Below are 24,730 nucleotides of genomic sequence, written 5' to 3'. Positions count from 1 at the left end.
ATTTTACATATAATTTGTCAACATATTTAGAGATGATTGTGGAGTAATGCATCCCTCATTTTGAGGCCACCTTCCCTGTCTATAATTTGCCATTTATTTGGGGTGAAGGGAAAGGATAATTTTAACTCATGCCTTCTCCTCTGTCACCAATCAGTTTCAGAGATGCTTTATTTTCTGCCTCATAAGTTACCCATTAGTTCACAGTACTGGACTATCTCCTTTCTCTGCAGTACAACCACAGTTAGCAACCTGTCAGCTTGCCCACATGTTTTCCTTATGTGTCACAGATGCCCTGCCTATAATGGCAGGACCAGACAGCAGCAGAAAGTGCTCCCTTTCTCTGGAGCAGATTTTATCAAGTGGGCAAGTGTCATGCAAAATATGGGTACCTCAGGAGTGCTCCAAAAGTAACTTAAATAGGTGCAAAGCAGTGTGGGGAAGCAAATAGGAATCCTGTCAGAGTGCCAGGATCCTATAGTGCGCTCTTCCCACAACTAATGGGATCCTTCGTAGTGCCCTACTTGGATGACCTTTCCACACAAGCGTCTTTCCACCTAAATGCAGCTAACGGAAGCACATCCAAAGTGTGCATGATCACTCCGGTGGTGGTAGTTCACAAAGAAATGAAAAGAACAAAAGGCTAAGAAGCCTAAAAATTGTAAGTCCAAAAATGGTGGTTCAACCTCTCCCATTCCCTGCAACTCTGCCCTTGAAGAAACTGTGTCTGATCATGACGAGCCAAAATCAGATTCTCAGAGAGGTTCTTTACACCCCAGTTCTTTAATATTCTTGATATAGAGTCTGGTAACATGGAGGAAAAAGGACCTAACACTAAGGCAAAGTCTTTCTCCTTTGAGATTATCACAAGATCTGAATGAGAACTTGCAGATAAAACAAAGAGGGTTTATGAAAAAGTTTTACAACTACCAGGAACTAAACGTCTCCCTAACTCAGATACCCAAGGTTGATGAAGCAGTTGCCTCACTAACAGAAGAAGTGGTTACTCATTTGTGGAGAGACTCCTCTTTTCCCAAAGATACCATAGATAAAATGACAGAGGGTAACTTTTACAAGGATTTCAAAGCTTCTTCAACAGCAATACAGATATACTTTGCAAGAGCCAGAATGGCCAAATGTGGTGATCTGAAAAAAACTGATCTTTTTAACTAGAATAACTTTTTTGTCTTTTGATAAAGAAAATGTACGTCTGTGGCCTTAGATTCTTCTATAGTAACTGAGGTGTAGGGCAAAAGCAGACACTAAGGTGTCAATAATTATTCTGACGCTCTGTATCTAAATTTGGAATATTAAGTAGTAGCTGACAACAAAACAAACAAAAAAAAAAAAAACCCTAAAATCTTGCTTCTAAACACTACTAAGTATCAGAATTAGACTATAAGGCAGATTACAGATCCAAGCAGTTCTTTTCTTCCTACCAAAACCAAATATACTAACTCCTTGCTTAACGTTGTAGTTATGTTCCTGAAAAATGCTAGTTTAAGCAGAACAATGTTAAGCAAATCCAATTTCCCTATAAGAGTTAATGTAAACAGGGGGAGTTAGGTTCCAGGGAAATTTTTTTTGCCAGACAAAAGACCCCCCCCCACACACACACACACACACTGTTAAACAAACAATATAATATTGTACACAGCAATGATGATTGTGAAGTTTGGTTGAGGTGGTGAAGTCAGAGGGTGGGATATTTCCCAGGGGATGCCTTATTGCTAAATGATGCCTTTTTAAGTAGATTAGCAAATTGAGACAGCAGCAGCTGCTGCCAGCAAGCTCCCTCAGTCCTGAGCTCTGTATCTCCCCCACCACCACCTGGAGACAAGGTACAGGAGGTGGTGAAGGGGGACACCCTGACATTAGAACCCCTCTTCTCTCTCTCTGCGCCCCGCCCCCGCACTACAAGCAGGAGGCTCCTGGGAGCAGCTCCAAGGCAGAGGGCAGGAGCAGCACACGGCAGCCAGGGGAGGGACACCTGAGCTGCTCCGCAATTGATAGCCTGCTGGGTGGCTGCCACACACGGAACTTAAGGAAGCTGATGGTGGGGGGCTACCAGTCCACCCTGGTTCCAAGCCTCCACCAGCCAGCTCCAGCGGGCTGCTCTTTCTGCAACCAGTTGACAAAGCAGGCGGCTGCCAAATTACATTATAAGGGAGCATTGCGCAATTTTAAACAAGCATGTTCTCTAGTAGATCAGCGACATATAACAACGTTCACTGGGACGACTTTAAGTGAGGTGTTACTGTATAGTCAAGAGAATTTGCCCCCCTCAGGAGCAGAGGCTCCAGAGGGAGAACTAAGCAGCCTTCCTCTTCATTATTTTCCATCCTACCAAACCCCACATTGACACAAACTGTGCTTCTGTGCACGTTCATCTGGGGAAGGCAAAAGAGTTTCTCACTCATTTTAGTTGTTCATGAAAGAGTCAATATTGGACAAAGGTTCTGGAGATGTCTCTCAGTACATCCATGTTGCACTCAAATATTTTCTTTCTCCATTCTTCATAGTGCTGTTGACTTCTCTCAACAAAATAATGTTATTCTTCTACACATCTCAAGAAATAATCCTACCATCCTTTTGTCCATCCCCAAGATACAATAAAAACATTAAAAAGCAACAAAGAGTCCTGTGGCACCTTATAGACTAACAGATGTATTGGATCATAAGCTTTCGTGGGTGAATACCCACTTCATCAGACGCATGTAATGGACATTTCCAGAGGCAGGTATCTGCTAGTCTTTAAGGTGCCACAAGACTCTTTGTTGCTTTTTACAGATCCAGACTAACACGGCTACCCCTCTGATAATAAAAAACATTTGTGGCACATTCTAGACATGTGCAGATCACTAAGAATCTACTTGAAATTAAGTTTTCCAGGAAGTTTTATTTATGTTCCTGTGAAATGAAGAGGAGACAGCATCCAAATAAGCATCAGCAAGATAGCTAAAACATTGCATAGTAGAAGCGTACAAAGCTTCAAATCAATCAATTCAAGAGGGCATCGTAGATTATTGTACCAACGTCCAAATCATGAGTAGAGACTGCTTGCATCTCCTGATCGGATTTGTTAATAGTAATGTGTCATCGTCCATGTTCTTGAAATGCAACAAACTAGACAATCTTCCATGTGCTGTAAGTGGTGCCCCTTGTTAGGCCAAATTCCTGTTCTAAATTTCCCTCAATTTTGATTCTGATATTTCTCATTCTTTGCATACTGCAGACTAGTGATGATGATATGAGGAAGAATAGACATTTTTATTTCTTGTTTATCTTCTTTCTGTGATTAAGCTGTGCATAAGTCCAAACCATCTACCTTTATAAATTGTAAATTTAATAATTGAATTTGGATTTCTGTTGCAGTTGAAAGAATCGTATTAGATGTTCAATGAAAGTTAGGATTTTTTTGTACATATAAGTTTCCTTATATATTATTCCAATGCCTTTGAGAGAATTCATCTAAATAGTACAAGAAGGAGTTGTGATCAGGCTGACAAATTGCTGAATAGCTTGGATTACCCACAGATTCACTGCAGAGAGGAAACAGACCAATTCTGTAAACTAGTGGAGAGGCTAATCCCAGAGATCCATATTGTGACAACTGTGTGCGGGAGTAAGATTTAGCCTCGGCCTTTGTCACTTGATAATATCTCTGTGGACTAGATTGAGCTGCGAGGCTCAGCAGTGAGTAAAGAGTGGCACATTCTTGTGCCATCCCAGGCAGACCCTTGTGATTCTGTACTGCCATTCCCTCTTCCTTGATCTTCTTGCTACTGCTGTTGCCATTTTAAGTAGCAGCAGGCTATTGTTGTTTGTTTACAATGTGATAGCTCCTGAAATTTGCTAAGCATTTCAAGAGACACAAGACATATTTCAGGCTCAAGTGTGTGCTGTCTTCTGAGTTGGAATTGCTACTAGCCCTATCCCCTGCTGATATATGAAGCAACCTGTGCAAGAAAGCAGGGCTTTTTGCTTCTAAAATGGCAGAAGAAAAAGAGGAAATTAATCCAAATGAAAGTAAATAACGTAGTCCAAACCAATTTAAAAAATGTTCATCCATTCCATTATTAAATATAACTAATAACTTTCCATGAAGTAGTTTAAAATTATAGTTGTGACACAAGCTGACAGAACTCAGGAAATTCAGTGTCATTATGCATGTGAGTGGGAGGAAGAAGTACCTTGTAGCATTCATCATTCCATCTTATATAAAAAGAGCAGAATTTCATAAACTCTTCCTCAGACAGGTTATCACAGGTTTTGTTCATAAAGTTGGGTAAAGAATGGACGGAATCATATGGAAAGTAAAATACCCCATCACTTTTCAGTACGTGGTTAACAGGAATAGATAAAGATATGATTTGCTGACCTTATTTGTAATGTCAACATTAAGATCACTATTTTTTTTAATTAACTTAGGGATAAAATGGTTCCAGAGAGAGTGGGAACTTACAGCATCCAGTTTGCTTTTGCGGTTGATAAGACAAATATACTCAGCAGTGAACAGGTTTGCTTCTGTGATGAATTACATATAGTTAGGTGTATATATAGTAGGAAATAAAGTATGTGAATTGCTTACAGTAAATGAAAGATGACTGATTTTAATAAAAAACATTTGAATTACTATTACAAGTGGCTAATTTACAAAATCCATAACTTTATTTTTGGTAATCACACACCTTGAACAGTTGATTATCAAATCATGTTTTTATTGGCCTTTTAAGTAGGCAGACATCTGCTGAATAGACTTTTTTCATTTTGTTCTCGTGTCTTCATAAATACCTCACTGTTTCTTTTAAAATATAACATTTTTTTAAACTGTGTAATTTATAAACTAGTAAAACTTGTTATGGCCCTTTGAGTTGATGATTAAGTTTTAAGAACATATTTTTAGCTTATACATTGTATTTGTTTTAGTATTGTTGGGCAGCCTACATATTGTAGATGAAATTTCAGTTAACTGTGTTGTTCCTCTTACTTTCTTAAGATTATAATTGAAGTGGTAGCTAATGATCCAGTGCAGTTGCTACCAGAATCTCTACCAGCTACTCCTGTAGTTTCTAATGTTCGAACTGTTGCCAGCCGGACTCTGATCAAGGATTTATGCCTCCATATAAAGGTAATGTTACTTTGCTTCAAAGCAGTAGTTGGAGCAATAAATAAAGTTTATTAAAAATGTGATGTATCTTTAATTGTAAAATGTTGGATAAAAAAACTTGCTGTCTATATTAGAAAATAAAAAAACGGGGTTGGTTTTTTTTTTTCCCCCCCAAAACGTATGAACATAGAAATGACATTACATGCTGTTATTTCCTTTACTATTTCTGTGGACTTGAATTTGAAAGTTGTTGACAACAGGGGCACTGCTTCCCCTGAAATGCATCTTTACTAGCTCCCAGTGGAGCAGATTACTGTCAGACCAGTGAAAAATGTCCACAGCAATTATCTTCAATACACAGCAGGAAGGAATTACACAAGCGGTAAAGGGTTATATCAAGCACATAACTCCTACGTTAGACATTAAGACCTATACATTCCTCTGAACGAGTCTCTCTTTTACAAACATACACAAACAGGCCTTGTGCTAGCCTCATGCAGTTCCTGCTTGGCAAACAGAGAAGGCGGTTAACAATTTTATAGATGGCTTCTTCCCTCCAGGTCTGTTCTTCTCAGCCCTCTGGTCTGTCACAGATTCCCTTGAGGCAAGGCCTTGGCTGCCTTGAGACCCCTCTAGTTCACAGTCCTACTTGAGCCCACGGAGCAGAGTTTTGGCTACTCTGCCTAACAGCGTTGCTTCTTCAAGCATCAATTAAGGAATCCCAGTCACAGTAATTTACTTTGCTTGATTCTTACACTCCTTTTCCTCAAAGGAGTCACGTCTTAAAAGCATGCCCAGTGGGGATTTGATTGTTAATTTTAGAAGAAGCTAGGGGAGGTTGTACTGAACGAAGCTCACCCTACCTTACTCAGTCATCAGTCATTCACTCTGGCTCGCTATCAGGTAACTATAACCGGGTCGACCTGTGCTCCTTGCTGGAACTTTATACATGCGATAGTTACTTTTGCATAGGCCCATATTTACAGACCAGTAGGTTCAATATCTATCACACACGCAGACTTTGCCAGTCATTTATCAAATCTGCCTCTGCTTGAAGTGGACCCTGCTCCCAGGATCCTCTGTAGCCCTTCAGCCACGTTTAAGTCATGTCAGATTATGCTCACACTATTCATTCAGTATGACCACACCAGTTTGGCACCATCCCACATAAGTCTTTTGCTTTTATGCCTTTATATACAAGATGATGAGAAACTCACACCTTAAACTATTAGTCTTACAAATTACTCTGGTATAGAGTGTAACTCTGAAAGTAGCCACCTGCTCTAGATGGTGTCCTCAAACCCCTCTTTCCTCCTCTGCCCCTAAAAAAGAAAAGAAAATCATCTTCCCCTCAAAGGACAAAAGAGCACCAGGTTATTACAAGAGCCACAGAAGGTGAGCTCTTCCATGATTGCTCCTTGTTCTTCTGGGGGAAAGATTTGAGCCTGAACATCTTATCGTTCCTCACATCAGCTAAGACACACTTGGAGACATCTTAAAAAGGATGGATCAGTCCTTGTTGGAACTCTTGAAAAACCAGACTGTCCTTGCCAGTCATGGACTCACAGGATGGAAGTCTAGAAATCTCCCTGAACCTGCAGATGAAGTCCAACTCTAAACGAAGAAGAACATGAGTCCCATCCCAGCTTCTTAAGAGGGTTAATCATGTTACTTGGCATCTCTGACTCCTTCTGAAGAAAAATCTAAAGAGCTCCTTTAAAGATGTTCCCTTTCATTTCCTTTCCAATTAAGTCACATTGTGATAAGTGTATCATCCTCCTCCTCCTTCCCTCCTCTCTTGCAGGAAAAATCCAAAAGGGAATAACAGGCTAGAAAAGTCAATCGTATGGGAATTACCAGTCACCACCCTATTGTCCTCTTCCCTGTCTTTCGCCCCCACCCCCACCCCTGCAAATGTCTTCCATCCCCGCAAAAGGACAAGAGAACCAATAAGACTGAAAAATAAAATCAGGAGAAAAAGCCAGAAATCACCACAGATTTTCATCTCCTTCAATAAGTTCTAGTTCCTCTTTCAGAAAGGGGGAATTCTCAGCTCTGGATCAAGATGATCATAAATCCAAAAAGAACTTCAACACTGAGCTGAAAAATCAGATGTTCCTTAATCAGACTTTCATGAAACTCTGAGAGTGGTGACTACTGTGTTAAGAGAGAATATTAGAAAGTAGGGCTGGAAGGTACCTCAATAGGTCATCCATTCCAGCCCCCTGCACTGAGGCAGGACCAAGCAACCCAGACCATCCCTGACAGGTGTTTTGCCTAACCAGTTCTTAAAAACCTTCAATATCAGGCAATCCATAACCTCCCTTGGAAGCCTATTCCGGTGCTTAACTGTCATTATAGTTACAAAGTTTTTCCTAATATCTAACCTAAATATCCTGTTCTGCAGATTAAGCCCATTACTTTTTGTCCTACCTTCAGTGGACATGAAAAACAATTGATCACTGACCTCTTTATAACAAGCCTTTCATAAATTAGAAAATCCTTTTCAGGTTCCCTCTCAGTATTCTTTTCTCAAGACTAAAACTGCCAAGGTTGTTTTTTGTTTGTTTGTTTGTTTTTAACCTAAGTCAGGTTTTCTAGATGTAGCAGGGTGTAGCAGGGCCCCATTTGCTCCTGCCTCTGCTCTGTTCCAAAAGCCTCTTAGAGAACCTGGGGCTCAGCAATCACAGGTCCAGTTTATTTACAGCATGCAATCCCACCACCTCACCATATACAGCTTGAGGATTTCAACCTTAAGGTTCTCAGCCTCTGCACCCAGGAGGGCAGAGCTACCACTCTCCTTCCACTCTCTGGCTTCCCCCGGCTTCCTTCCTCTGGGCCTGTTTGTAACCCTGGGCTGTCAGCTGTTTCCCATTCACCAATCAGGTGCTGGTTTCTCTAACCAGCTCCAATTTGCCTCCCTTAATTGGAACTGATATGACAGAGGGCTGGCTTAGGAGCTCCTGCCCTGCACCCTTCACACTAAACTTTATCATGTCTTTTTGAGTTTCATCTTGTTGAGTTCAGACCAATTTTCCAATATGTTCAGCTCATTTTGAATTCTAATGCTATCATCCAAAGTACTTAGAATCCCTTCCGCCTTGGTGTCATCCACAAATTTTGTGACCATGCTCTCCACTCCATTATCCAAGTCATTAATAAAAAATATTGAATAGTATCAGATGTGGCATCCCACTAGGTATGTCCTCCCACTACTCTGAGTATGGTCTTTCAACCAGTTGTGCACCCACCTTATAGATCCTGTCAGAGAAAGCATATGCACAGACTAAAGCCAATAATAAATATCTCCCATCCAAAACTAAAATCTTCAGAAGTCATTAGGGAGGAGTGGGGAACTCCTGAAAATAGAAAGTGACTTAGGCCTTGTCTACACCACAAAGTTGCAGCGCTGGTGAGGGGGTTACAGCGCTGCAACTTAGGAGGTGTACACATCTGCAGGGCATTACCAGCGCTGCAACTCCCTGTTTGAACCTCGGGTGTAGAGGATCCAGCTCTGGTGATCCAGCGCTGGTCATCAGGTGTAGACACTCACCAGCGTTTTTCTTGACCTCCGTGGAATAAGCAGGTATCCCAGCATACCTAAGGAAGCCTCTCTGGTAATCAAGCAGGTCTCCTTCCCCGCGGTGTGCTCTCGTGTTCCCCGAAGCCCCCCCGCAAGCAGGTCTCCTTCCCCGCGGTGTGCTCTCGCGTTCCCCGAAGCCCCCCGCAAGCAGGTCTCCTTCGCGGTTTGCTCTCGCGTTCCCCGAATCCCCCTGCAAACCGCGGGGAAGGAGACCTGCTTGCAGGGGGGTTCGGGGAACACCGGAGCAAACCGCGGGGAAGGAGACCTGCTTGCAGGGGGGTTCGGGGAACACGAGAGCACACCGCGGGGAAGGAGACCTGCTTGCGGGGGGATTCGGGGAACGCGAGAGCACACCGCGGGGAAGGAGACCTGCTTGCAGGGGGGTTCGGGGAACGCGAGAGCACACCGCGGGGAAGGAGACCTGCTTCCCCGTGGTGTGCTCTTGCGTTCCCCGAACCCCCCTGCAAGCAGGTCTCCTTCCCCACGGTTTGCTCTCGCGTTCCCCGAACCCCCCTGCAAGCCGCCCAACAGCGCTGCAGTGTGGCCACATCTAATACCACTTGCAGTGCTGGTTGCTGTAAGTGTGGCCACTCTGCAGCGCTGGCCCTATACAGCTGTACTAATACAGCTGTAACAACCAGCGCTGCAAAATTGTAGATGTAGACATACCCTCAGTTAGCAAATCTTGAGATTATGCAGGCCCTAGAATGGAAGAAATTTGTCTTCGTGATCTCCAGAGTTGATTCAGTGATGACATCCTTACCAGAGGATAATGGATAATTCCTGTTAAGAGAGATGTCTTTTCCAGAGACACTGTAGACAGGAAGATAGAAGCCATCCTTAGAAGGGACTTCAAAGCCTTTTCAAGGCCCTAGTGTCAACCAGATGCTTTGCTAGAGTGCCAGTAACTGATGTAATGTCCTAAAAATATTCAATCCCCACATCCATGGCAAATTCAATCCATACTAAAGAAGATATTCCTAACTATAACATTAGTGTTTAAGTGTCCCAGCGATTCCATGATCCTTGTTGTGAGACCAGTGTCAACCAGTCTAGTGGCCAGATGCCAACTTTGGCTTTAAGTTCTGGACAGTAGATAACTTCTACAAAACAAATTTGAGTACCATTACTACTATTTCAAGTGATTATCCACATATTTCACTTCTGGTGCACATGTATACCATAAATGTGTGATCAGATTCTTTTAAGCTAGTAGTATCTGCTGGTGCTGCCTCTGCACCCTAGATGTGCTCGTGGCTCCAACCCAAGGACATAAAGGGCTGAGAAGAACAACCATCCCTCAGTTCCTTCTTACTGCCCATTGCAACAAGACAGAACCCCCACAGGATCTGTTTACTCTGCACACCATGCAGTCTCTTGTTAGCTAGTAAGTGTAGATAGTGTATTTACTAGTTTGTTTACATGCCTTGGCCAAAAAAAAACCAAAAACCTTTATAATGCATTAGGGAATACTCCCAATTCCAGAACCCTCGCCAATATGACTGAAACAATTCCCTGGGATTTAAAACTTGCCCATTTTGTGATGCTACTGTTTCACTTGATGGGCATTCTAGGTGCCTGTTTTTCCTTGGTGAGGGATACATTCCTGACAAATACTCTGTTGATCCTTCTCCAAGTGGACCCAGAAAGCTTTCTACTGGAATGTTCAATGAAGGCGTCTTCAGAACTAGGGGTGAAAAATCCTGTCAAGCCTGAATAGAAACTTTTGGCTAGTGCTCCTGTGAGCTGCAGCTCTACTCTCCAAGGGCCACTGCTTTTACCTAGAACTTTACATAACAAAAACTAGCACCACACTCTATCTTCCCAAGCCTGAATGTTTCCTCACATGCTAAGAAAGAGTTTGAAAGGTTCTGTAACTGCGCCACCTGGTGACTCCTTGAATAACAACATTTACCCTAAATCAAGGGTTCCAAAACTGGATTGCTCCATCAGTGGATGGAGTTGTGGCAGTCCCTAGTGTGTGGAGGACACCACTTTGTTCCATTCAGTGTGATCTCAGTCATGCTTGCTCGTGTGGTCAAGCTGTATGGAGGATATCATTTTGCTCTACAAAATGGTATCTTCAGATACTGTCTGGGGTCTCAGGAGGAAATAATTCATTCAAATGGGGTCATGTTAGCAAAGAGTTTGGTGGGGGAAGTTTTCTGTCCTAAATATTCAGTGCAATTCTTATTCATGACCTACACAAACTCATTTTTGTTTGTTCTTTTTTATTAAGGATGAATACAACAACCGTACTGGAAATGATTTGGTTGGCAAGATAATAGCTGCAATTAAGAGTTCCAGTGAAGAAGATACAGAGATCCCAGTCTTTCAGGGGAAAGTTAAAACAATTGAGTTTCCATTTAACAGAGGATCTGCTGAAATCGTTGTAAGTGTTTTTTTAATCACAATGAAAAATGTATTTTTATTTGTAGGTGACATTTCAATAATTTTTAAATAATTTTTTAATGGAATTCCTTGATTTTTTTCATAGAATCATAGATTTTTAAGGCTAAAAGGGACCATGAAACTATCTAATCTGATTTCCTGTTATCAGAAGCCATCAAATATCACTGTTATCTGTGTATTGAACCCAGTAAGTTGCTTTGCTAAAGCAGGTTGTCTAGTAAAGCATCCATTCTTGATTTTTGAAGACATCAAGAATCCACCACTTGCCTTGGCAGTTTGTTCCAATGGTCAGTTATCCTCATTATTCAAAATTTGTGCTTTATTTCTGATCTGAATTTGTCTGGTTTCAGTTTCTAGCCGTTAGTTCTTGTTACGCCTTTCTCCACTAGATAAGAGCTCTTTTATACCTGGTATTTTCCCCTCATGAAGATTACTAATACACTCTAATCAATTCACCTCTCAGACTTCTTTTGATAAGCTACACATATTGAGATCTTCTTGAAACATGGAAATGGAATGTGTGCGTGACATCGCAAAAAGTACATTATTCTCTTAGTCCTATAATAGTTTTTCTTTTATATTGAGCAATTTATTTAAAACTTTTCAGAGGGGAGGGGGAAAATTATTTAATATCATGGAGTGCCAGTGTTAAGGTTTTTTTCCCCCACTTTGAATTTTAGAGTACAAATGTGGGGGACCTGCATGGACCCTTCTAAGCTTAATTCCTAGCTTATATCAGGTAACACTGCCACCAGCCAGACTATAGTGTCTGGCACACTTTCTGTTTCCCCAAAACCTTCCCTGGGGAACAAAAATCCAGACCCCTTGGGTCTTAAAACAAGGAGAAATTAACCATCCCCCTTCTTCCCCCTCCCCCCAGACTTTCCCCTCCCTTTGTTGCCTTGAGAGGCTTCACACCAATCCAAACTCCTTGGATCTTAAAACAAGGAGGAGTTAACCATTCCCCCTCCTTTCCCCCCACCAATCCCTGGTGAGTTCAGACTCAATTCCTTGGCTTTTAAAACAAGGAAAAATCAATCACTTTCTTAAAAAGAAAGTTTTTAATTAAAGAAAGAAAAGGTAAAAATTATCTCTGTAAAATCAGGATGGAAAATGCTTTACAGGGTACTCAGATTCATATAGACTAGAGGGACCCACCTCCCCTTGGCCTTAGATTCAAAGTTACAGCAAACAGAGGTAAAAATACTTCCAGCAAAAAGATACATTTACAAGTTAAGAAAACAAACATAAGACTAATCTGCCTTGCCTGGCTATTACTTACAATTTTGAAACATGAAAGACTGATTCAGAAAGATTGGGAAAGCCTGGGTGTACATCTGGTCCCTCTTAGCCCCAAAGCGAACAACGAACCAAAACAAACAGCACAAACAAAGACTTCCCTCCACCAAGATTTGAAAATATCTTGTCCCCCTATTGGTCCTCTGGTCAGGTGTTAGCCAGGTTCACTGAGCTTCTTAACTCTTTACAGGTAAAAGAGACATTAACCATCTGTTTGACAGCCAGTCTTGAGGAAAATGCTGGATAGTGCTTCACACTAGCTTCTGGAAGCAGAAATAATAAAATGTCTCTCTCCAGCCACTACCACCTGCCCTCAAAGAGCCAGTTTGGCAGCCAAACTCCATTCTTCCTGCCTCTGCCTCAACAGTAGCTGACAATGTTACAGTCTCCCTCTGCTTATGCTATGAACCTTCTTTCTTTCCCTGTTATCTTTTCCTGGTTTTCAGCTGTCCTGCTTGTTCTTTCATTCTGGCATGGTAAGATCCTACTGCTTTGGACAGGAACTCCTGTTGTCCCTCTCTCTCTCCCTTGAGTGAGTGAGAGTGTACTTTGGTAGTAACCATCTTCAGTGACTCGTGTATTCCTTCTTCTTCCAGTAGCAAGTTGAGTTGTTTAAAGGTATATCTGCATTGCCAGGTGAAGATGTGATTGTAGCATGGTCTGGCATACCCCGTGTTAGCGTTATTGTAGCTAGCACAGGTAATAATAACAGGATGGTGTACATTACAAAAAAGTAGTTTGTGTTGTATTGGACTTCAGCACAGGCTGCAATCAGAATACCAGCCCTTGAGGGCATGTCTACACCGCAGCTGGGAGCTTACCTGTCAGCCCATACACACAGACTTGTGCTAGCTTGGCTAAAAATAGCAGTATGAATGTTGTGGAACTGGCGGCAACTCGGGCTAACCAATCTGACTCCTGGGACCAAGCTCGGGTGGCTAGCCCAAGCTGCTGCATGTGCTGCAGCATCCACACTACAGTTTTTAGTTTGCTAGCAAGTCTGTCTATCTGAGCTAGTAGGCATGGTCTGAAATGCAATGTAGACTTACTTTTGAGGGCTAGTACACTAATTGCTAGCCTGTGTTGAAGTCCATGCCGCCACATCTGTCCTATTGTTGTTACCCATTAAAGCTAACACAGGTATACCTATCCATGCTACAATCATACCTTTAGTTGGCAATGTAGACATAGCCTTAATAACCACCAGTGCTCCCATTTACAGTAGGTGAGAACCTTTTGATTTCATATAACTTAATATACATGAGTAGACCTATTGAACTCAATGGGTCTATTCATGCGCGTTAAGTGTTTGCAGGATTGAGGTGTTTGTTAGTTGTGAAACAGCTTTTAACTTTTTATTCAACTATAGTTTTGCATCAGAAATTCAGGGGTGTTCTTAAATTATGGCAGCATTCCATCTTGCCTAGAAGTATGGGGAAGTACCAGTTAGCATCGTGAAAATGATAACCACATAGGTTTTCACCAGTATTTTGAGTTTTGTGAACATGGAGAAATGAGGGGAATGGGGAAACAATTTGGACATAATATCTGTAACAGAACTTAAATTATGACTTTCTAGAATTTTTATTTTTTAGTAGTTGCTGACCAAATATGTAGTTGCAATATCTTTTTGGAAGTCATTGAATTTCTCTAAAGGTTGTATTGTTTTATTTCTTCTTGTATTGGTGACCTTTAAAAGTGGATCTCTTGTCTGGTTATGTAGAAATCTCTCAGCATTAACAATGAAGTTCAACGTTAGATTTATTGTGATCATCACTTGTATAAAGCTTGGGAAAGATGCTATGTATGTGCCATTATTTAAGTTTACCATACTAGTTTTACTTTTATATCATTTTTGATGGTTGTGGTATTTGCTATATTAAACTGTATGGAAAGATGAGGTTTTAATAATAAATTATTGAGAAATAGGTCTAAAAATATAGTGTTTGGAAGCGGGTAAATTTTCATCTTCGAGAAAGTGCCCTTTAATAATAAAATGACTTCTCTATCTGTCATAACTTTGTTCATTCACTTGGGACCTACTGTCTGTTTCCATAGTAACAGCAGCAACTTTAACTCAGCATTGGCTGAGTGACCAGATAGAAAGTGTGAAAAATCGGGATAGGGGTGAGGGGTAATAGGCACCTACATAAGAAAAATCCCCGAATATCAGGACTGTCCCTATAAAATCGGGACATCTGGTCACCCTAATTGGGAGTTAGGCACTTTTCTTACCTGGGTTTATATATTTGGCCTAGTTTCCCATTGTGTTTGCGTTGTGTTCACATCATATAAATGCACTCTAATGCTTCTAGGAAAATTTTACTTATGGGAGAGAGTATAAGGTATATTTTTTTAAATGTTTGTTTGATCTTACTGATAAAACATGTAGTTAAAACTACAGTTCTTTCATAAAGTAAATCTGATATTTTAGTCCTTAAACTTAAGGTATAGAATATTCAATCTTCAAATTTTTATTAAGAAAAGAAATTATAAATATTGTTACTTAAGGATAACAGATACTGACTTTGAAATTTATCGATAACTATTTAAAACTTTTATCTATATTTTATAAATAATACTTAGTCAGCGATGTGATATTTGACTAGGAAAAATTCGTAAGTCAAATTGTATTTGTTGTGATATATTTGTGCATCTTATATTACGTGTGTATATTTGTTTCTACAGAATCTAGTGCTGGCAGAAAATAGCCCTGGAAGAGATAGCACTGAATATATTCTTGAATTTGAGGCAGACTTACCAGCTTTGGCAAAACCTCTGGAACCATACCGTCTATCATTTATGTTTTACAATGGTGAGTTTCAAAAGTAGCTTCAAAATACTTCTCATTCCTAAAGTTTGACTCTTATTTCGACCCAAAAAATATCCATGTTGGTTTTGAGCATCTTTTCTCTACATCAAGCTATGTGACATTTTAATATGTACTTCTGTTAGTATTTTTAACGGAATGTTGATGTGTTTAAATAATTTAGATTTTAAGAAACAGCAGCGAATGGCAACGCTTACAAGAGAGAGAGATGAACTATCTAAGTCAATAGCTGTATACAGAAATATGTTTGATACCACTGAGCAGCTTATTACTGAAATGAAATGTAAGTCATGTCATTTACATATATACCTTTAAAATAAAAAAAAATGTTTTAACTATTTTCTCAGGAAGGAAACTAGTTTTTTCCTATTATGATTTTGATATTAAAGAAATTATAAATATCAAACTGAAAAATGAGGAAACAAATTTGACAGTTATTTTGGAAAAACGTAGTGTTTGTTGCATTGGGAGAAAAGCATCTGGTTGCTAGACTTTTTATATGTACACATAGTCAAATAGTTATCTTGACGTGAGGCAAAATCCTTAGGCCAGAGTTTTCTAACATGGGTGCCTAAAGGTGGGCACTTAGGTCAGTGCCCTAATTCTCACAGCTTCTGAGCACTTTCATTTCTTCAGTGAGAGCTGTAGGTGCTCAGCTTGCTGGAAATCAGACTGCCTTTTAGTTCCCTAAATATAAATTTAGGGACCTAACTTAAAGCCAACACTTCAAAAGTGGATATCTGAAGTTTCATAATGTAATTTTTCTCCACTAACCCTAGAGACCGTAACACCCAAAAGTATGAATCTCTGTTGGTTGTATATGTTTGTGTGTCCCTACAGCAGTCGTAGTTGTTTATAAAAAGAGGTTAAGTAAGAAGCCATCAGTTAGATATGTAGGAAAGACTTATATGAAGGAGTGAGATAAATAAAAGTAACAAAAATATACTTGTACATTTTGGTTATTCTTAAACTTAATTTGTTTGGATCAGCCTTCTTATTGACTCAAATATTTCATTTGTTTTATATGCCACGTATTTTGAACTCTTTCTCTTATTGTTAATTGCTAATATAAGATAAATGAAGAATATTGATAAATTATAAGAAACGTTTGCTCATTGCAGTACTAAGATCAGGGTTAGATTCCATAGGTGTAGTTCTAATATGGGCTCTTGATGCAAAGCTGGGTTCTAATACTTGTGGTAGAGAAACTTTTAGGAGCTTTCTCAGATTTCAGACATTTCTGTCTAAGATAGGAGACCTGGATACGAGCTGTGCACTATGCACTGTTTTTTAAAACATTTTTGTTTTGATTTGTTAGATTGAATGGAGAATAAGACAAAATTATTAGGTTTACTTCTTTGTTTTCAAAGCTGTTTTCAATATAATTGGGAAGCACTTATTTGAAGAGAAATTGTTTGCAGTCTGGCCAAGCCCAGGACTCTTGTGATTAAATCTGAGGTGCGTCCAGTATACACTGGAAAGCAATTGTAATGAAAATATCTCTAACAATGGGAAGGAATACTCCTAGAAGAGAATTCATTGGCTAATAAATTTTCCATTCCAACATTACCTACCATGCTAAGTGTTGATTATTAAATTGTTTCAGGTCAGGTCCAGGAAGCTGAAACAAAACAATCTCACTTGAAGAATGAACTGAAAAAGCATCAAATTGATATTCCACAGACAAGCATAGTATGGCTTTTTAATTTCCTTTTTAATTGTTTATTTCACAACAAGCAACATATTTAACACTGTACAAGTAAAGCCAACTCTCAGCTTGTGTTATATCAAAGAATCAGATAAAATGTGTAATCCATACGTACTTATCTACCAAAACTCTAAGGTGTAAACTTAATGGGTCCCTTATATGAAGTAGTGCCAAAAACTGTGCTTAATTCCTTATGTAAAGCATGCTTTCATTTACTGTTCTGTCAGTATGCCAGAATACTTATTTGAAGGGACCATTTCTGAAGGTGAGTAGTTAGCTGTATCTGTCCATATGTAGTCCTTGCTTCTTGGCAAAGACTACCAGTAGAAGTGACAGTTTTGAGGATTGCTATTTATAGTATTATACAGATGATTATACATTTCACACATTACTGACCAACACTGAATTAAAATTAGTAATTTAGAGGTTCAGTACAATATCTCCCATTACCAATTTCCCTGAAAGATGAGTTACCCTTTAAAGAATCTGAGACATCTTGCATTGGTAAAGTTTTTATTTCATTATTGAAATAATTGAATACAGAAATGAAGGTTATAAATAATATATATTATTTTGTCATGAACCAATAAAATCAGTTGTTCTTTTATGCATTCAACAGTCTGGCCAGTTGATTTCCCTCTGTTATCTTAACCTTTAGATGGAGAGCCTAATTGCAGCCTTCCTTTTGTTCTCACCACCCAGCTACAATCCTTCCCTCTGACTCTTGCACTTTCTTCAGTTCCTCTTCTGTCTTGGCTTAAGGCAGGCACCTTCATTTCCTCATGAAGCAATTAACCAGTCTGACAGATGGAGAATGAAATAGGCACCTGAATTCTTTCAGCAAAAGGATTATAGTTGTGATGCCACCTCTTGTTTTCCTCTGACACCAATTAGAATAGAGCCATACTAAATCTGATCCAGATTGTTATATGCTTCACAGCAGAAACTTGATTTACAGCTAGGTAAAATCTTTCTCTACAAGATGAGATGATGTACAATTGTTAACTTTCAGTTTTAATTTACAGTTGCAATATGTTGATTCTCTCATAAAACAAAAGATGTTGGAGCAGGAAGGAGTAAAGAAATCTCCAAGAAGAGCATGTACCCTTTCAAACTATCCTAAAGACAATCAGGATATTTTAGGGAAGGTGAGTTTTGTTAGTCCTTTTCACAACAATTCCATGGTGAAGAACTTCAAGCTGTTCAGTCGGTAAGCTCCTACACAAGTTTCTAAGTAACCTCTGGAAAAGCAGCCTCCAGAAAGGGATGCCAATAGCATTGCATCAAAATTGCACAGTTATTGTAATGAGCCTTCAATTGAAGAGGGATTGTGGTTAGCAGGAAAAACATAAGTGATCTTGTTTCCAACAAGTATTCTTTACTTCTGTTGTACAGATTGCACATTTAGCACAGATTGAGGATGACAGAGCAGCGAAGGTCATCTCTTGGCATATGGCTAGTGATATGGACTGTGTAGTCACCCTAACTACTGCTGCTGCTCGTCGTATCTTTGATGAAACCCAGGGTCGACAGCAAGTCTTGCCTCTTGATTCTGTTTACAAGAAGACTCTCCCGGATTGGAACAGGTAAAGGAAAAAAATTGTACTTTTGTTTTCTTGGAAAACTTTTCCTTCACTATATTTTTTTTTCTAATTTTGTTTAACCTTTATATTAGCAAAGAATTCTAAGTAGAAAATGTCTTCACAATCATGTTAACTAGCAGGAATGTAGCTTAAAATCTTAAGTAATATCCCAGTTTTATAAATTTAACTTCGTATTGTTACTTTCTATATTCTAGAAGAAGCTTTTCTCTTATAGTACAGGAGACCGTATATAACTCCTTTATAATTAACAAAATATTATTGGATAATGTTATGGTACATAGAATTAGATATTTGGACCTATCACTTCGTACTTTGAAACCCTAACTTTTTCCGTTCAAATCATGAGCATGTTCCCGGAAATCATCTGTAGTCATTCAAATTACTATACTGATCCATTTCCTGGAAGGAGAAGATGCAATGTAGAATTTCAGGTTTCAGCTATGCCCCAAAAGTAATCTAAACTAATCAATTTAAATAGATAATATTATATGCATTTGCTATTTCAGTACACTAGTACTTAAGTATCTTGGGTGGGTGGCAGATAAAACAAAAAAAAATGGTTTTTCAGCTGTTAGTTAAACTGTGTATCAAATCTGGCCTACATAGGAGTGTTACTTTCAAAAGTAACTCTTGAAGTCAGATCAGTTCAATTATATATCACTAGGAATTTGGTTTTCCTCAGGTGATATGTATTAACGTTGGGAACTTCCAAGTCCTGGTATTGAAGTGTTAATATGTAGATCAAATATAGTTTCATGTTTCTGATTAATGTGTCAAAAACCATGGTAGAATAAAATGAAATGTAATTTGTTTTCTTTTTTTAAAACCAGGACTTTACCTCACTTACGAAATGGAAGAAATCACTTCAGACCTATTGGAAACCCTGTATTTGCCAGAGATTTGTTAACATTTCCAGAGAATGTAGAGCATTGTCAGATAGGTAAATGTCACTAAAGAAGTATTATCTTAGCTTATAAATGGAGGAGACACAGAAACCATACCAAATCATATAGTGAGTGATCGCCATTAAAATCTTTACAAATTTGCCTTTTACCAGAGCAATCACATAACTTGTGTTAGAGAGAATGACAGTAATGTTAATTTGCAAATGACAAGAAGATTTTAACAATGGCAACTATTACCTTTCTTCAGTCTTGATTGTCTTTCTCCTACTTTCTCTTCCATATATTTAATTTTAAAACAAAAACTTCAGCATTATCTCATAACCTCCAGTTTGTTTCAAAATAATTGGAGACAATCTTGATATAAGTTTTTTAAAAATATTTTCCAAAGTACTATGTTACACTGTTTGCTGTTCCTTGTCTTTTCAAAACTATGTAGGGTATCATATCACCTCAGACCAAGATACATCCTAGCTGGATTATGTATAATCATACCTTTTCTAGCAATATACTATTTCAAACCCTGGCTTTCTTAAGCTTTTAAAGATCTATCCAAAACTAAATATAATCTGATATTTTTTTTACGTTACCAGAGTTGAAGCATTCCTCTCCAATATTAATCATAAACCAATTTTCCTCCAAATCTTTTCCCAAAGTTATGCATCTGCCTTCATTTCACTCAGATTCTACTTTTCATGAACGTTCAAATGATAGACTATTGCTTAGGGTTTGGCAATAATTTTCTGGTGTTTCAATATTACAATAAACATTTTCCAACAGTCTTCCAAGGGAAGTAGTAGAAACCACAATGCTTGAAACATATAACAGAAGACTGAACAAAGTTTGACACTTAGAAAATACCTTGTGTGGCATAGTCCTTTCCTCTCAGGAGAATGGACTTGGAAAAAAAGTCCATGTGTCAAGGTTTTTTCCCCCCACTTTGAACTTTAGAGTACAAAAGTGGGGACCTGCATGAACACTTCTAAGCTTAGTTGCTAGCTAAGATCTGGTAACGCTGCCACCAGCCAGAAATTCAGTGTCTGGCGCACTCCCTGTCCCCCCCCATAGACTTTCCCCTCCCTGGGTTGCCTTGACAGGCTTCACCAATTCCCTGGTGAACACAGTTTTAAACTTCTTGGATTTTAAAACAAGGAGGAATTAACCATCCCTCCCTCCTTTCCCCCCCCCCCCCCCGCCAACCCCTGGTGAGTTCCGACCCAATCCCCTTGGATCTTAAGGAAAAATCAATCAGGTTCTTAAAAAAGAAAGCTTTTAATTAAAGAAGGAAAAGATAAAAATCATCATCATTCCAAAATGAGAATGGAAAATACTTTACAGGGTACTTAGATTCATATAGCCCAGAGGAAACCCCCTCTAGCCTTAGATTCAAAGGTACAGCAAACAGAGGTAAAAATCCATCCAGCAAAAAGAAACACTCACAAGTTGAGAAAACAAACATAAGACTAATCCGCCTTGCCTGGCTATTACTTACAATTGTGACACATGAAAGACTGATTCAGAAAAATTTGGAGAGCCTGGATGTACGTCTGGTCCCTCTTAGTCCCAAGAATGAACAACGCACAAACAAAGACTTCCCTCAACCAAGATTTGAAAGTATCTTGTCCCCCTATTGGTCCTCTGGTCGGGTGTCAGCCAGGTTTACTGAGCTTCTTAACCCTTTACAGGTAAAAGGGACATTAACCCTTGACTATCTGTTTATGACACCATGGATCTTTGATTTCTGTGGTAATGTATGTTTCCTGCTATCCAGAGGATTAACCAAACAAGGACACATTATGGAAGGAATAGAGAGAACACTTCTGGAATAAGAGTTCTTTGTATGAGTCTTCACAGCAGTTGTAATCAGTTGATCTGCTTAAATTAAATGCAAATGCAGTAACCTTACTTCTCTTCTGAAGATTTCAAGAGATAATGTTGTGGGGGAAGTATACTTCCAGCTAAGTAATCTTTGAGTAGCGTCCTTATGGATGCTCCACTTCAGGTGCAGCATTTTTCTTCCATTGGAGACTTTCAGTAGCAATGCCTGTTCAGCCCATGCATGCTCCCTAAGCATCCTCATGCCTACGCAGAGGTTTTATAGGGCTGCATGGGCCAATTGTCCTCAGTTCTTTCTCAACCACCTGGGCCAGAGATGGAGTGGTTTAGCCTTCCCACTTGGTTGTTTGTTATGCTTGCCTTCTAATTTAGTTTGGCCCTTATTAGTGTTTTGTTTAGTTTATTTCTTTCATTTGGAGGGTCTTTATTTTATTCCCTCATTTTTCTCCTTACTACCTCTACCCTCTGGGGGGGAGGGAGTGAGACCCTTTTCCTCTTTTACATGGGTATGCTGGGATAACCAGGATTCAAGCATTGTCTCACTTGCCCAAACGCTATCCTGCTCAGTGACAGATATTCCTGTTATATTAGTCTCTGGGGGACATGCACATCCCTCAAAAGTGTAACTTCTATGTAGCCCTAAAGAGCAGGGTTAGAAAAAGGTTGACAGATCAGACTCAAACTTTTCAAGATAGAGTGGTCTCTTCATCATGCCTCTGATTCAGGTCAGAGGACCCATCGTGTGCATCAGCCACCAGGTGAGCTTATTGCCCTGTCTGTATCAGCACCACATTCACCCAGACCTTTGAAGGAGAAATCGTCAAAAGGTACTGGAAATGCCTCTAAGAAAAGGAGTTCCAGGTCTCCTCATAGACAGTCTATCTCAAAAATATCTGTCTCCACTGAAACTAGCTTTTTCTGAAACTTCCATCCTTTGTTGGGTACTGTTGAGACTTCAGACTCCTTCAGTACTGATAGGTCTCCAAGACACTGAGTTCATCTGAGAACTACAGTTCCAAACGTACTTTGATGCCTAAACAGTCTTTTGTACCACCTAAGCATGATCAGAGCAGCAGGGAGAAACAGGCCCACTACTAGCAGTACCAATGGACCCTCTTTTGCAACCTTTGGTGCCTAGCCACATGACCTCAGTATCACAGAAGGTTAAATTGCCTCAGGCTTCACACTCTTTGAGGCATCTAGTATCATTGGTACTCACACTTCTACAAAGGACTCATCAAAGTAGGTTCCTCTTCTGTCTTCATTATCTCACTTGGTACCACAGGACTTTAGGTATTCCAAAGATCTGCATGTCTCTGATGAGCCAGTATCTCCCCTCTTAATGGGTACCCAAGCACCTATCAGTACCAGGATTGTCATGGTCACCAGAATTACAAATCTGTCTGCTGCCACTGGATTTTCCACCAGTTTTGGAGCAAGGTAGGGCTCCTCTCTGGACATTGTACAGGATTTTTCTTCTGATTCCCATGTCTGTATCCAATATTCCCCTACCTACCACTACAGGGCTCCCTCCCTGATACTTACAGGGAGAAGAACTATTAATGTGAATGGCACACTCCCACTCCTCCTCCATAGTGTGAACGTCAATGGGTGCCACCTCCAGTGCCTTATCTTCCCCCCCCCCCCCCGAGGACCCTTGGGACACTTACCATCAACAGTGTTGGTCTCTCTCAAAGGAACTATTGGAACAGGCAGCCCCCTACTTTAGCCTTCTCAGTTGCAAGAGGAAACATTTTCCACCCACAACCATGACCTCATCTTCCCCAGATGAGGCTGTGATGGCTCTTCCTCCTTCCCTGGCCATGAGTTCAAAGAATTGCAGGACCAGGTGAAACAGATTGCAGGCTCATTGCAAATCCAACTAGAGGAGGAATCTCAACATAAAATCTTGGACATTCTGCAAATGTCACCTTCTGGGCACAAGTGGCTCTACCTATAAATGAAGCCCTCCTATATCGTGCCTAAACCATCTGGCAGACCCCAGCAATGGTGCCCCACACACACACAGAAGACTTGGTAAAAAGTACTTTGTCCCAGCAAAAGACTCAAAATTTTTATTTTCAGATCCTGCTCCCAGTTTTTGGCAGTTGAAGCTGTAAATGAATACTGCAGACAGCTATGACAGGGACCTTTTTCACTGTAAAACCTATTAATCTGTGCCCTTGAAATTTAGGATTGTGAATTACCAAGTGCTCATGGCAAAGTACAATCACACCAATTTTTCAAAATTTTACTTCGTTTATTGAACATCATAGCTGAAGGTCAGCTGTTGGCTCAGACTTCGCTATTAGATCAGACTTCGCTGTTAGCCTCCTTAGATATGGCTGATGCGGCAGCACACTCCATCTCCATGGCTACTATTATGTGGCAGGTATCTTGACTGCAGCTCTCGAGATTCCCTTGGGAGTTTCAGAACACTGTTCAGGACCTTCTTTTTGGTGGAATCAAACTCTTTGCAGACAATTGACGAATAATTACAGACCTTGAAGGATTCCAGGGCCACATTTTAGTCACTTGGAATCTACAGGTCTGCAAACAAACATAGATTTAGTAGATCTCAGATAGCATCAGATTCTATCCCACACAATTCTTGGGTTTCCAAAGACCCACTGAGCCACACTACATCTGTTTCGACTGTGCAGCCACTCTCATCTTCAAAGCATCAGTTTTGACAGACTGGTTAAGGGTCCCAATCAACCCCCATTTATGATCTTTCTGCTGCATTTACCCATCTTTTTCCATTTAGGAACCTCCTCTCCCACTTCCAGCTGGCATGGGAGCAAATTATACTCGGGGCGGGGGAAGGGTGGGGAGATTCTGCACTACTGCGCACACAGAGAAGTCATATCCCTCACAGATTTTTTTTTTTCCTCAGCAGAATCTATTTTCTGCTGGAGAGGTGCTGCAGTTACACTTTTCACCCACCAGGGATTGCTATGGCACCAAAAAATAAGGCAGCCAGCTGGCAAAGAGGCGGCTTTCCTCACTGCAGGGCTAGGTGAGGAGGCACAGGATGGACAGAGCAGGACACACGAGGCTACTGGGGGATCATAGACTGGGGTTTCAGAAGGGCTAATGGAGGGGACAGACTGGGGCAAGGGCTCAGGAGCTAATGGAGTGACAGCATTGATCCAGGAACTGAATAGGAGGGGGACTTCAGGGCCACATGGGGACAAATGTGTGGCTGCAGGGGCACATGGGCCTGAGGCAGATGTGCCTGACTGAATGGGAGAGGCTAGGGGTCTGCCGAGGTCTGCATGGGGGAGGCTCTCCAACTCTCTAACAATCCCCCCCACCCCCTCAAAATAAAAACCTGTTTCTCCCCCCCCCCCCCCCACAGCAAACCTCCAAGTTCATTCCCAGGCTCCTGCCCAGCAATTCAGATCATCTCTTACCCCTGATTCCACAAAGCCTTTCCTCTTCTTCTG

General features: G+C 40.3%; 1 protein-coding gene across 4 annotated transcripts in view; it reads left to right on the top strand.

Moving 5' to 3' along the window:
• Positions 1-24,730, top strand: part of SMCHD1 (structural maintenance of chromosomes flexible hinge domain containing 1) — a 183,386-nt gene that overhangs the window by 135,683 nt on the left and 22,973 nt on the right. For 3 of the 4 annotated variants that reach the window (XM_050939183.1, XM_050939185.1, XM_050939186.1), the window contains exons 35-43: positions 4,429-4,516; positions 4,997-5,128; positions 10,930-11,082; positions 15,090-15,216; positions 15,395-15,514; positions 16,838-16,923; positions 17,965-18,087; positions 18,335-18,525; positions 19,374-19,483. In XM_050939183.1, the coding sequence (XP_050795140.1) occupies positions 4,429-4,516; positions 4,997-5,128; positions 10,930-11,082; positions 15,090-15,216; positions 15,395-15,514; positions 16,838-16,923; positions 17,965-18,087; positions 18,335-18,525; positions 19,374-19,483 (1,130 nt within the window). The remainder of the gene's footprint in view (positions 1-4,428; positions 4,517-4,996; positions 5,129-10,929; positions 11,083-15,089; positions 15,217-15,394; positions 15,515-16,837; positions 16,924-17,964; positions 18,088-18,334; positions 18,526-19,373; positions 19,484-24,730) is intronic. The other variant, XM_050939184.1, reaches the window with a different exon arrangement.

The sequence above is a fragment of the Gopherus flavomarginatus genome, chromosome 2 (assembly GCF_025201925.1).
Source record: "Gopherus flavomarginatus isolate rGopFla2 chromosome 2, rGopFla2.mat.asm, whole genome shotgun sequence".
Classification (NCBI taxonomy): domain Eukaryota; kingdom Metazoa; phylum Chordata; order Testudines; family Testudinidae; genus Gopherus; species Gopherus flavomarginatus.
This window is presented reverse-complemented; position numbering and strand designations above follow the sequence as displayed.